The sequence below is a fragment of the Oryzias melastigma genome, linkage group LG4, assembly GCF_002922805.2.
Source record: "Oryzias melastigma strain HK-1 linkage group LG4, ASM292280v2, whole genome shotgun sequence".
Taxonomy (NCBI): domain Eukaryota; kingdom Metazoa; phylum Chordata; class Actinopteri; order Beloniformes; family Adrianichthyidae; genus Oryzias; species Oryzias melastigma.
Genome location: NC_050515.1, coordinates 28330263 through 28345417, shown reverse-complemented (window position 1 = coordinate 28345417; position 15155 = coordinate 28330263). Strand labels below are relative to the sequence as shown.

Sequence of the window (15155 nt, the reverse complement as noted above, 5' to 3'; positions counted from 1 at the left end):
AAGCTAAAAGCCAGCGGCATTCCAAAACCATTCAGTCCTTCTTTCCTGATAGAAAATGCTAGCATAAATCTGTGCAGCATCAACACAGCAAAAACCAACTGAGACGCTATCACCAATGGAAAGACAGAAGGTGGAGGATTTCCTCTATGCCAGGGGTGTCAAACTGTCAAACTCAATTGTACAGGGGCCAAAATCCAAAACACACCTTAAGTCGCGGGCCGAACAGGATAAACATTTATTGAACACTCTAAAACTACATTTTTAAAACATTAAAACAGTTACTTTCTAACGTAATTATGAACTAGATATATAGAATTACCTGTGCTAGTGTGAATGCTGTAAGCTGAATTTGGCCGCTGAAGATGCTAGTGCTAACAGCTGAAGATGCTTAAATTGACAGCCGAAAATGCTGAAGCTAATAGCTAAAAACACTGAAGCTGATAGCCAGCTTCAACATTATCCTAATGCCAAATTGGCCTGAAAAACTACAAAAAAAAACTTAGGTTAGCCAAAACAGCTAGCATGTAGCGGAAAAATGGCTAAACTTAAAAATAACCTAAAGAACTGAATAAAGCCTAAATTAGCCAAAACATTCAAGCTGTTTTGGCTAATTTCTAGTAGAACGTAGCTGAAATATTAGCTAAACTCCAAAACACCCTAAAAAAAAGAAAAAAAAATACCCAAAACAGCTAGCATGTAGCTGAAATATTAGTTAAAATCCAAAATAGCCTAAAAAACCTCTAAATACCGAAATAGTCCAAAATGCAACTTTAAAACTGTAACTTTTTAACACAATTATGAATAATAAAAAGGCAGGAATATTATTCCAGAATAAATGTACTTAAACCTTAAATAGATTTCAATATTTGAAATAATAAATTTACTCTCCGTAAAAATACATTTTGTCAAAAGTTGGAAATGAGCGCAAGATAGCATTGGGTCATTAATAACAATTAAATAAAATGATCTTGAGGGCCGGATAGAATTACCAGGAGGGCCGGATCCGGCACCCGGGCCTCAACTTTAACACATGTGCTGTATGCCAACAACAGGTGGTGCAACCATGCCCATCCAGCTATTAAATGTGTGGTATGCTGTTGCTGTAGCAACTAAGAGCTGTTAGCCATCCATCAATCCATGTGTCAAGTTTTGATGACAGCTAATAAAACAAGTCAAAATGTCCTCAACAAACACTGAAATCATTTCACCCGCAACTAATAAAGAACAATTTTAGGCAACTTTTACAGCCTCACATCAAAAGCAGTAAATCACAAAGACATGAAGAGGAATCCCATTTGGTTCCCATTTGAGATTAAATGGGATCTTGTGAATGCATGGTAATCTGTTGAACACAGATGCTTTATACCAAAAAAATCTTTTATTTATTAACTCAAACCAGCAAAGTGACACATTTTAGAACTTTGCAATGACTAGATTTACTCGTGTTTTCATCTTTACAGTTTTAGGTTCTTTGAAAGCTTCTCAGTTTTTTGCGACTGAAAGTCATCCTCAGACAAACATGCACACAAGTTGTCAGAAAGCTGGAGGGTAGCTTCCTTTCACCCTCATACAGTGTGTGATGTGACGGTAAGATTACTGTTTGTTCACACCCAACAGTCTCATATCCTCTAAGACAGGTCAGTGGGTCAGGCAATCAAGCTCCGAAAGCAGCGGAGATTATGAGAAACAGATGTTTCTCTGGGAGACTAGTCCTGTGTTTGTGTGAGTGGACGGAAAACAAAGTGGGAGTCTGAAAAGCAACCAGCTGTGGGGGGGGGTAGCAGTCTTTAAGAAACATCTGCAAAGAACCAAGAATAAAAAATGAAGGGTGAAACCTAAATGTGGAGATTAAAATCCAGAGCTTGGGTGTGTCTTGCATGGCAGGTTAAGCGTGGTTTAGAATGGCCTGTAAACAGCTCAAATCTGTCACAACCTCCTCTTCACACCAGGCTGTGTCGGGGCTTGTTCTTCCTACACTGAGGTCGACCAGGTCTCAACATTAACATGGTTTGATTAATTCTTCAACTCTTGTCACCAAGGCACGCATGGAAAAAGACATTCAGCGGATAATGCAGCATCCAACAGTAATTCAGAGAAAATAAAGCCGTTAAAGCCCACACCTGTGGACAGCTGGAAGCACATTTGTTAGCAGATAATCACCACTTGTGGTAATCGGGATCAGGTGTTTTGCAAAATGCCTTCTGCTCAGATCAGCTCTTTTAATCTGATGTTGCCTCAAACTTCGCCTCTTGATAGTTTTTCATCAAGTCTCTTTTGTGAAATTAAAAGACAACTTGGAGAACTGAAAAGTTTCTAAAGTGACAACAGAGCTGAGCAGAAGTGCACAGTGGTGTTGGTGTGAAGGAGATTTAAATATCAACATTCACAAATTGAACTATGATTCTTACTGTTTAATTCAAGTATATCTGAATGGATGCTATAAGTTTGTCTTGTTTACTGGATGTATGAAAATTAAAACAATGTGTGTTTAATTAAATCAAGAGATAGGAATCAATGAAACATAACACAAGAACAGATTTTGACGGCCCGATGTTATCTTGAGCTCATTTCTAACTTGTATAATTCTGACAAAGTATATTTTTATAGAGAGTAAAATATTGAAAGTTATTTAAGGTTTAAGATGATTTATTCTGAAATAATATTCCTGCTTTTTTATTATTCATAATTATGCTAAAAAGTTACAGTTTTAAAGTTATAAAAATTGGCATTCTGCTAGCTTTTTGGGCTATTTTGAAGTTTAGCTCATTTTTTCGCTACGTTCTAGCTGTTTTGGCTAATTTAGTCTTTTCTTTTTCTTTCTGAGTTTTTTTAGGCTGTTTTGGAGCTAATATTTACACGTTTGCTCTTTTGGTTAATTTAGGCTCTTTTTTTTTTTTAGAATATTTTGAAGTTTATCTATTTTTTTCAGCTACATGCTAGTAAGTTTTTAGTTTTTGTTTTTTAGGCTTATGTGGCATTTAGCTAATATTTTACCTGGCTATCAGCTTCAGTGATTTCGACATCTTTAGCTATTAGCACTAGCGTCTTCAACGACCAAATTCAGCTTAGAGTATTCACACTAGTATTATAGCAGGTAATGCTATATATCTAGTTCATATATTTATGGTAAAAAGTTAGTTTTTAAAAGGTAGTTTTATAGTGTTCAATAAATGTTTATCCTGTTCGGCCCACAACCTAAGGTGTGTTTTAGATTTTGGACCCCTGTGTGATTGAGTTTCACACCCCTGCATTAGACAATGTCACAAGTTTTTTTTCTGCCAGCTTCCAAAACAATGACATCCCTGTTGCTTTGGATCATTTTACAACAAATTTTTAAAACATTTAACTGACTACAGTTCCAGTAGATAGATGATAAGAATATAATAAATGTAGACACAGCAACACCTCAGTAAAAACTAGGGCTGGGTATCGAAAATAATTTTTAGAATTTATGCGACTCGGAAGAGCCTGGATTGATACGATTCCGATTTTTTTCGATTCTTTCAATCCACTCAATTAAATTTAATTCAGCTCAGTTTTGAGTTTACATGTTTAGACACATTTGTTTAGAAATACATTAATAATCTACTATATGTTTTGAATATATTTATGTTAATCTGATCCAGTTCACATACTGTAAATGTATCAGTGAAATAATGAGATTGTTAATATCATCCAGTGTTACATGGATTCTCTAAAGGAGAAGTTCTAACTAAAATGTTCAGATCATTAACATTGGAAACATTGTTCTGCTTCTCCTGGAGGAGGTTTCAGTTTGACCACTAGGTGGAGATCCCGCTAAGGCAGTACACGTTTTTTAAGAAGAATAAGCAAGGAATGAGCAAAAAATAGGACTCTTGATCACAAATGGTTAGCTTAAAAAAAATATTTGCTTAAAAAAGTTTGTAAAATTCATGCCAGTGAGTTTATACAGATGTTCATTTAGTCAAAAATATGTGTTTAGGTAGGATTAGCCATCCTATAGGAAATTTAATGAAACATTAGCAACAAACTAGCTGACTTTGGTTTTATGAGCTAAATTGACTTTTATTTTTATGGATCGATTATTGATCTATTAAGCTTAGATTGATTCAAATCAATTAATCAATTTTATAAACCCAATAAAAAACACAACGACTAGTAAACACACAATCCTTTCATCCAAGTGACAACAGTATTTCCAACATATACTGTATGTTTTATAAACTGACTTTTCATCTTTTGTAAAATTCCTAAATTGATTTTTATAGTGTTTTTTTATTAATTTTTTTAAGGCTATTTTCTAATTTATATATAGTTTTTTTAGATTTTAAATTTTTTTCTAGCTTATTTTGCTAAACTGAACTTCAGTCATTTTTTTTTCCAACTTCAAAAAACACATGATAGCATTTACTCTGAAAATGAGAACCTTCGCTGACACGTTAATGAAGATTTATTTACTTCAGGTGACAGTAGCACATTTGGTTTGTTTAGATTACATACTTAATATCCAACATTTTAGAGCAATAATAATATTGCATGAAGTGTATTTTTAATACACTCCAAAAATAAGATCGCAAATCAGCAATCTTGGGTGCTGAAAATATTTGTACTCAACTTTTTGGGAACAGATCCCGATTATCTGAGTATTCGGATACTCGTTACTGAACCTACTGCAGAACACATTGTTCTTCCAAGAAGCCGGGTCCTCCGTGCACACGCTGCTGCCCTGCAGAGCAGCTTTTGTTGAATCGGGAAAACAACCAAAGTCTCAGTCACTGTGTGAAAAGAGCTTTGAAAAGACAAAATGGTACAGTGGTTTCCATGAGTTTGTGGGCCAGTCCCACTCATCTTTGTCAGAGCAGTTAAAAGTTAAAAGCTGACAAGTCTGTTTCACACCCAAGTGTTTCTCTCTCAGAAGTATCTGAATGCAATTTGTGCAAGAAGACACCAGCTGAAATTCCTGCTTGGCGTCCCTTCCCCCACCTCCCCAGCTCAAACTTTACTCCGGCCATGCCCTGCTCCCCCCCCAGCCGCTCTTTTAACACCATAAACTGTCCCTCTCTCCTCGTGCCCCTTCCTTTCTGCCCACTTCGTTGTCAAACTTGGTATTTATGTGCTTGTTTGCCGACGCTAAAGCAAAGCCTGCCCTGCTCCCTCCCACACCGCTAGGTTTCACAACCCACCCTCAGATGCTGTTTTGTCGAGTTTGGAGATGGAAGTTAAGGCCTGCAAACGGCAGGCACAAAAGGAGCCAGTGTTTCTGCCTTGACGGGCCTTCCTCCCCAGTCCAGAAACCACAGGCCTGAGCTTTTCTCCTATGCCGGCAAATGTCTGCTAAACATGAGCCGTTCCAGGTAACCGTACAGCAGATGAAGGAAAACAGATCAAAGTCCATGCTCTGATCTCATAAGCCTGATTCAGCTCCAAGCTTTAAAAAAAGTGTAAAAAATAAAAAAAGTATGATCTCATCAAAGAAAAAGGATTGTTATTGTACAATAAGACCAAATAGTTAAAAAAGACAAGCAACACAACAGAGAAGAATTAAAAAAAAACAAAAAAAACAGGAATGGGATTTGTGTCTGGGAGTAAGAAAGTTGCAAAAAAGCACCAATGATTCATCGGGACTAGAGGTTAGAAATGTAAGGTGTGTAAAGACTACAGCAGTGATCCTCAATCCCAGGGCTGAGGACCGGAACTGATCCATGAGACACTGAAAAAACAACATGACCTACGCTTCTTTTTCCATTTGATTTAGAATCTAAATCTGAATAAACATTTGTTTTGGAAAACTACTCGCCACACGAATTTCGAATATCACATGCAAATAGACACTTTCTTTAGTTAACGATTGGATCCTGAAGGAACCTTTATTTTGGAAAGCCACTGGGTTCTACTCATGTCAAGTCGCTCGGTCACGAAAATCCATCCGCTACTTTCTTAAAACAGCTAATTAGCAACCGCTAAATTGAAACCTCCAGGCAACCAAAATCAACAAAGTTTCTTTAAGATTAAAAGATTCGGTGAGGAAACAGAAACAACTTCAAAACTACAAAAGTTCCACTACCTGCAACAATGCTAGTGTGAATGCTTTCTGCTGAAAGCAGTCGCTGAAGATGCTGAAACTTTTTGCTGAAAATGGTGACCAAAATTTACTTTAACTGCTGAGGGGATTTGCTGAAAATGCAAAAGCTATTTGCAAAATGTTACATTTGCTAAACGACTGGAAATTTAATCAAAGAACTACGAAAGAGCGCTAAAGTTTACCTAAATTTCAGAAAAAAGTGTAGTAGAATTGCTTAAAAATCCCTAATACATGCCTATTTTGAAAAAGTATTTAGTGTGTCACTTAAATACGAGCAACACTCCAAATAAGCATAAAAAACCTTAGTAGTTGCCAAATTAGCAAAAAGAGCTAACTTGTTGCTAAAAGACCAGCTAAACACCAAAATAGCCAAAAATTCTTCAGTAAACTAAATTAGCCAAAAACATTAGCATGTTGCTAAAAATGAAGCTAAACTCTAAATTAGATAATTAAAACCTCAGTAGATAACAAATTAGCCAAAAAGCTAGAACATTGCTTAAATACTAGCTATACTCAAAACTTCCTCAATAAACTAAATTAGCCAAAATGTTATCCTGTTGCTAAAACAGAAGCTAAACTCTAAATTAAAACCTCAGTAGATAACAAATAGCATGTTGCTAAAATATTTGGTAAACTCCATTTCTTTAATGACTATAATAGATTAAAACATGAATATATTTAAAGGCTTTTTGCTAATCTACCTCAAATTTTGAAAATTGTAGTCTTTCTAATTCATTTCCTTTGGGGAATATTTTGCTCAATATTAAAAACTATAACATTTATGAATACCAAAGATATAAGCAGTCCTGAACGAGCTGGAGGTTTTGATACCAGGATTGCTGAATTTGCTGAAAGTGGGATTGAGTTTTTACGTGCTGAAAAACGTACAGAAGGGAGCAGGATTGATCAGTTTAGTGTGAATGCTCACTAAACATTCATACAATAAAATAAATTTGCATTTGACAGACAAAAACCAGGAGTGTCTTTACTCCATATATGGATTCATTCCAACAGTTGTTCCAAAGACCATAATCACAATGCAGAATATTCCGTAACCAGCTGTCTAATGTTACAAAGAGTGTGCGAATAAAGTTGGTTGTAAGCAGAAGTTTCAAGATTATCATATTCAGAAAATACCAGTTTTAGAAACCCTTTTTTAAATGTATCACTTGCAACTTAAAAGTTGGACAAGGTTAAAGTTGGCATCTTTTTTTAGCTTCCACTTTGACAGTAAAGGGAAAAATAGACACATTTTAATGGCTCCTACACAAAATCTAGTGTACACAAAATGTTTACCCACAGAACGAAGATTAACTTTACCCCCCAAAATTAAGGGTAACTGAAAGCTTAAAAAAAAAAAATCAAATCCCAACTTCTGCCTTGTCGAAAAAGTTGTCTGACAATAAATCGGTCTGTGGCCTGAAAAAGGTTGGGGAACACTGCTGCACAGGACAAGAGAGAAGAGCAACACGTCCATCAAGCCACTGCAAACCTTCAATGTTGCATTGTTACGCGTTTATTTGCATACAGCAGAAAAAAAAACTACAGTTAGACCGCTTCATTTGCTTCTCTTTAGACTGTGGTCAACTAATAATACAACAGTGAAGTTCTACAGAAATGACACACAAGACCCGCAGATGAATATGGTTATAAGGTCACTTCATACATAAAGATAAATACTTTTCTCCCATGAATCTTCAGAATGAATGAATATGACGTAGAGATGACAAACAACAGATCCTCTCAGAGGGAGAGGACTAACTGCAGTCTGCATGACAACACACAGTCCTCAATCTTTCACAGCTATGAGCAGAAATACAACGCTATCACTGAGCACAATGAAGCAAACATTACCAAAGCTTAAAAAAAGACCAATTTCTAAAGCATGTGTCAAAGTCAAGGCCCGGGGGCCGGATCCGGCCCTCCGGGTAATTCTGTAATCCCTCCAGATCATTTTATTTTGTTGTTATTAATGACCCGATGTTATCTTGAGCTCATTTCTAGCTTGTATAATTTTGACGAAATATATTTTTATGTAGAGTAAAATATTGAAAGTTATTTAAGGTTTAAGTTGATTTATTCTGGAATAATATTCCTGCCTTTTTATTATTCATAATTATGTTAAAAAGTTACATTTTTAACGTTTTAAAAATGGTCATTCTGCTAACTTTTTGGACTATTTTGGCATTTACTAAGACTTTTTAGGCTATTTTGAAGTTTAGCTATTTTTCAGCTACATGCTAGCTGTTTTGGCTAACCTAAGTTGTTCTTTTTTTATTATTATAGGTTAATTTGGCATTTAAATAATATTTTAGCTGGCTAATAGCTTCAGTGTTTTCAGCTATCAGCTTCACCATTAGCTATCAATTTAAGCATCTTCAACTATCAGCACTAGAATCTTCAGCTGCCAAATTCAGCTTACAGCATTCACACTAGTGTTATCACAGGTGATGCTATATATCTAGTTCATAATTATGTTAAAAAGTTACAATTTAAAAGTTTTAAAAAAGTAGTTCTAAAGTGTTCAATAAATGTTTATTCTGTTTATTCGGTGTGTTTTGGATCTTGTGGGATTGAGCTCGACACCCCTGATCTAAAGGATAATTTTTGCCTGTATGACGACACAAAGCCTCTGTCCCACGTTGGCAGAACTTGAACCTGTCGCCGTCTATCAGGCTGACTTTAAAACAGCATATGGTGCGTTAGATTATGGAACGTCTGTCTCAGCGGTGCTCCCAAACTGCATCTGTCAAAGCAGTTATTGTTGTGGCTACACAGGGGTTTAGGATAGTATAAATACACAGCCAATTCTCACACAATCAGAAGCTTTTGGGTCTAGTAATCACACATCCACATAATTTGACATCTTAATTGGGTGTTAAAGCATTGTGTCGAGCCTGCCTGGATACTTTTCTCCCAGCAGGAAGTGACAGGAAACACTCTGATATAGTCGCTTCCTTATTGCTTCCTATTTGCCTGCTGATGGAGCCCCATAGATATTTAGCAAGTTAAAAAAACACCAATTGTGTAGTTAAATCACTCTTCAAGTATATATGTGTGTAAATATGTGTGTGTACACACAGAGTGACAAAAATGTATTTGTCAGTCACAGATGTTCATCATACACTTTAATTGTGAATGTAAGAAAACAAATCCATCAATCACATTGTTTGATTTTTAAAAATGTATATCTGTATAATGGAGCAGAAAATATGTTTTTGGTTAATAAGAAAAGTTAACCTCAATACATTGTAATGTAACTTGGGTTTTAATAACAGACAGAGGTCAAATAATTCCTGTAGGTATTCAGTAGGTTTAAAAACAGTAGCTCCTATTTTGGTCCATTCTACCATGCAGATCTTCTCAAGAGCTGTGATGTTTTGGGTTTGTTGTTGGAAAACAGAATTTCAACTCCTGCCATGGATTCTCTATTGGATTGAGGTCTAGAGACTTTAAGGTCACTGCAGAACCATGAAATGCTTTTTACATCTTGTTCAGGTGAATACTCTTGTGCCTGGTGTCCTTTGACAGCTCCTGGTGGAGAAGTTTTAGTCTGACTGTTTAAAGGTGTGGACAGGTGTCGCTCATACTGATAACCAGTTCAAACGGGTGACATTAACATAGTTAACCAGTAGAGGATAGAAGATCTTAAAGAAGAGTTAAAGGTCTGTGAGGAACAGAATTTTTGTTTGTTTATTGAAAATAAATCCTTATTTTTCTGCTCCATTACACAAATAAACTTTTTGAAATCCCCCTCCAATGAAAATCAAGTTTTTTGAGTTTTTAACATGTATTTGTGGTATTTTTCTTAAGAAAGAGAACAAATGTAATAAGAAATCATTTAGTTTTTACATTTCTGAGTATCTCTCCTCTTAAATCAACCAAACTGTCTTGGACAGACTCTGTTTGAATGAATGATCTTCTTTCCATCAACAGCTCTGCTGCACATGCACTAAACCCTCGTCTGTTCCTAGTGTCTAGTTCAGGTTCTGGAGAAGAGAAGATGGTATCTTCACATTGACTGCAGTCAAATGAGCCGCCGTTCACATTTCTGTGGTCAAATCAGCATCACTGGATTTTTGGTGTGAGTTTCATCCAATACTTACGGTAGCAGGACTGAGAACGCTGGAAAATCTCCACCAGACTCCACGGAGCTTCTTGATGTGACCACGGAAATGTGAACGGCGGCTCATTTGACCGCAGTTGGAAAGGATTGTAAATCAATGAAAGAGCATTTTGATGTTAGCTTTGATTATTTTATCAAGAACTCTGAGAAACCAATGATTGAATGTATTGATCACAGTCAATAAACATTGGAGAATTAGCTAAAAGAGTCTTTGGTGAACTGGAAGGAGAAAGAATCAGGATTTTGGAGGAAGTTCTGTCCATGAAGATCTTCACAAAGTCATAGGGGGACTTTAAAAATCAATGTGATTTCCTGGATTATTCTTTTACATTCTGCATCTGACCGTTGAAGAGTTTCTATGACGGACATCACAGATAAAATTCCTCTTTTAGAGTTTAGAGAGTTAGACTTGTTGTCACCATGTTTATACAATCTTCTGTTACAACCCTTTATACTGATCAGAATGGAAAAAGTAAGAAAACTACCTCCACCGTAGTATCACTTAAGTGTAGACTTTGAGCAGAAATCACATCCATAGAAATGTTAAAAGTTCCCCATTGAGTTCCCTTTAGTGTCCTGAATAAGACGCCTTAAGTAAGAAGGGATTTCAGCACCAAAGCCAAACGGCAGCTGTCACCAACCCAAGCCGCACGCAAACAGGGCAACCCAGGACCATGAAGGGTGATTAAATAGGGCTAAGGTATGATACAAGAGGCCCACTTACATCGATGTCAAAGAACTCCTGGGAATCATCCAGGCCCTGCACACGGACCTGCAGGCCTCGACCATGGCCCCTGCTCCCACTGACCATGTTACCGCTGAGACTTTGGCCGGGCTCCAGGGTGCTGATCCCTGCATTAAACTGGGCTCCCAGCCTCGTACCTGGGGTCTGCAGAACTCGATAGGAACCCTCTATTTCCCCCATCAGTCCTTAGAGCTGCTGGCTCCTGCAGGCAGACATGGGGAAACTATTTCAACAATACAATTATTTCATTCTAGGGAAGGGAAATACATTACATTGATTTCCAGAAATATTAAGTTTTAAAAGTGTCATGTACTATAATTAATGTGTTCACTAGAACCCATGTGGAAGATGTAAAGTACTTTTTAAAAGATGACGTTTGTGGAAAAAAAATAGAACCGGTTAGTTTAAAGCCCTTAAAGATTAGATTTTGTTTTTATCTCAAGACAAATAAAGCTTTTTTTCGTTTAAAACGCATAAAAGTTATTTTTTAAAAGTTTACAATTTTGTGTTACAAAGACATAAAGTAGCAGTTGTGAGACATTGCGCGTGCACGGAGGAGTATCGGTGGAAGTTTATTTTCGTTTCGCGAAGCAGAGCCTCACCACTCCGTACGTGACTGACGAGCGGCAAAGTCGAAGTTTAAACTCTCAACCGAGATGTCTGCCGTAAAACAGTCACCATTAAAACAACAAAAACGTCCCCAAAAAGCCAAGTTTAACTTACCGTTTTGCCCCAAAACCAGGTAAATCGCTAAAACTTTGTAACATCGAGCAGGTCGCTGCTCCAGTCCATTGTCGACGTCACGCAGAGTGCGCACTCACCCTGCTCTGTGATTGGATGAAAGCAGGCACGTTCGTGCTGCGATTGGTCCAGAGGTGACCACGGACAGTAGTCCTTGAAGAAGAGATGGACCTTCTTTACAGCGATTTAGGTGAAGCGTGTCGAAAAACTGGTATTACAACTGAAAGGGACATTGTGTAAAGTTATGAAAATACTTTTGTGTTAACTCATTTAAACCCTCATGAAATAAAAGCTTTGTTGAATCAAACAATTCCCTCTTAAACTGTTTCCACCGAGGTTTGCGCTGAGGTTCGTCAAGTATCACACAGACAGGCCTGGAATAAATATTCACATTTGGAAAGACTCCTGTCACGACGAAGCTCATTTAGTCTACCTATTGATGTGACTGACATTCATATGGAATGCGATGCGCAGTTTATAGCCGGCTCCATTAAGTGGTAACTGTACAATGATAATAAAAGTAGTTTTTTTAAAGATGGGAAGGCAGAAGGCTCTTTAACCCAAGGATAGAGCTCCCCCTAGCGGTCGCTTCAAGAAAAACACAAAAGTTCACAGTTTTGTGAACGAATTCGGTCAAAGTTAACTTTCTGTTGACATAACTTACCGGTATAATAAAAGTAGAAAATTAGATTTTTTACAGACATATTTAGATAAAGCCAAAATAAAAAATGAGTTAACTTTTAAAAAAAGAGTAACAATTCTTACATGTTTAATACTTTTGCTTTTCAGGTTTGCTAATAAAAGTACAGACAAATAATAATGATTATAATAAAAATAAGAGTTATTACTATTGACATTTTTATGTCAATAAGAACAATTGACATAAACATGTCAACTATTCATGTAATAATTTACATAATTATTATGTCAATTAAGTGACATACAATTAATTGAGATACAAATAATAATCAAGGTAGAAATCACCAGTGGCGTGTCTAGAATTTATTTTTTTTTGGGGGGGGGGGATGCTAGATAGGGTCCGATGTTTTTGGAAAGGGGGAAACATGCAAATGACAGATATGATACTGAATACTATACTGATGGTGTCTTAAGCTTATTTTTAATTTATATAATCTGACAATATATATATATATTGAAAGTTATTTAAGGTTTAAGTTGATTTATTTTGGAATAATATATTTGCCTACTTTTTTCATAGTTATGTTAAAACGTTACTATTTTTAAGTTTTAAAAATGTAGTTTTAGTGTGTTCAATAAATCTTTATCCTGTTCTGCCCCCGACCTAAGATGTGTTTTGCCCCCTTGTGCGAATGAGTTTGACACCCCTGCTCTAGATGGTTTCAACACCCAAAGGAAAATCAAAACAAACCTCAGCAAATTAGGGCTGTAACGCGTAAACTCGTGATCTGCTCCCAAAAGTTTCGATTATTTGCGACGTCTAAGATTGTTGATCCGCCATCTTTTTAAATATAGTAGAGTATAGTAAAAATCTAATTCAGGAACGTTGTATTAATTGGTCTGAAATGCGGAATAATGTTGGATTTTAAGTTTTTTAACTAAAAAAAGCCAAATGCGCAGCGCTATTGTCACTGGAAAAAAACAAATCTGAAAAATAAAGTGTCGGTGAAGCTTCTCCTTTTCAAAGTAAAACTAATAAGTGTTTTTTTTGTAGTTGAAAAAAATAGACAGAAGTTCCACTCACCTGACATAAGCTCTGAAAAAAAAATTGCTCTAACAGCTTTCATTTACATTCTTTTGATTATGGTAACTCTTCAATAGTTCACTCAATTACTGCAACTCCAGCTGATTCTGCCACAGAAAAAAGCGTCTTCTAATTCCGACTATGCACAGATCTGTAAATTTATAAGACCAATTTATAATCCTCAGTTGGAGCTTTCAATACCTGTGCTAATGATCCAGTCCCAATCACTCAGACGTGCTAGTCGTTGCAAGAGCTTGAGGTTTTAGATGAACAGATGCTAGTGTTGTAGAACTTTGAGGATGGAAAAACTGTGGAGGACATTTTCAGGATTTGTTGTTAAATGATGTAAAACAACAGTGATGTTCATGCTTTTTATGTTGTTAATGTTACTGCTGAACTCAACCTGAAGGCTGTGAGAAAAAATAACCTGTTTCTTTCTAAATCTTTGGGTTTTTATCAGTTTTGTTGATTTGGGTCTCCTGTTCTGAATACAATTATAATTGATGGTAAGTTAATATATAATTCTAAATTTCAAAAATATATCCAGTAAAAAGACATACATATAGAAATATACTGCTCACAAAAACTAAAGAAACACTTTTTTTATTGGGCCTGGCATGAATTGAATGAAACCTGTCTGATAATTTTCTGGTTGGTTAAGCAGCTGAGGACCTCGTTAATCAATTTCAGCTGTATTAGTGTTCATGGAATTAACAACAGGTGCACTTCAGTGGCAACAATTAGAAAACCCTCCAAACAGGACTGGTGTTACATGTGGAGGTCATTTCAAGTTTCTCCCTCTTGATCTTTTTTGGCTGGTTTTCCACTCGTGCTGATTTTGGCTTGATAATTATCTCTATTAGCAGTTATGAGGCGATTCCTTAACCCTACAGAAGTTGAACAGGTTGTCCAACTTCTCCAGGATGGCACATCCACACGTGCTGCAGCAAGAAGGTTTAATGTGTCTCCCAGCACAATCTCCAGAACATGGAGGAGATTTCAGGAGACTGGTGGTTATTCTGGGAGAGCTGGACAGGGCCGTAGAAGGTCCTCAACCCCTCAGCAGGACCCATACCTGCTCCTTTGTGCAAGGCGGAACAGGCTGAGCACTGCTCGTGCCCTACAGAATGACCTCCAGAGGGCCACTGGTGTGAATGTCTCTACCCAAACAATCAGGAACAGACTTCATGAAGGTGGCCTGAGGGCCCCACGTCCTGTAGTGGGCCCTGTGCTCACTGCCCAGCACCGTGGAGCTCCACTGGCATTTGCTCAAGAACACCAGAATTGGCAAGTCCACCACTGGCGCCCTGTACTTTTCACAGACGAGAGCAGGTTCACCCTGAGCACCTGTGATAGACGTGAAAGAGTCTGGAGAAGACAAGGAGAACGTTATGCTGCCTGCAACGTGGTTCAACATGACAGGTTTGGTGGTGGGTCAGTGATGGTCTGGGGAGGCATATCCATGGAGGGACGCACAGACCTCTACTGCCTAGGAAATGGTGCTCTGACTGCCATAAGGTATCCAGATGAAATCCTTGAACCCATTGTCAGACCCTACGCTGGTGCAGTAGGTCCTGGTTTCCTCCTAATGCACGACAATGCCCGGCCTCACGTGGCAAGAGTATGCAGGCAGTACCTGCAGGATGAAAGAATTGAAACAATTGAATGGCCTTCATGATCCCCTGACTTAAACCCAATAGAACATCTCTGGGACATTATGTTTGGGTCCATTAGGCGCCGCCAGGTTGCTCCTCAG

General features: G+C 37.3%; 1 protein-coding gene across 1 annotated transcript in view; it reads right to left on the bottom strand.

The window, feature by feature from the left end:
• Positions 1–15155, bottom strand: part of farp2 (FERM, RhoGEF and pleckstrin domain protein 2) — a gene marked incomplete in the record, with an annotated part of 71463 nt that overhangs the window by 36345 nt on the left and 19963 nt on the right. Inside the window, 1 exon segment of the mRNA XM_024258921.1 lies at positions 10915–11137. Within this exon segment, the coding sequence (XP_024114689.1) occupies positions 10915–11115 (201 nt within the window).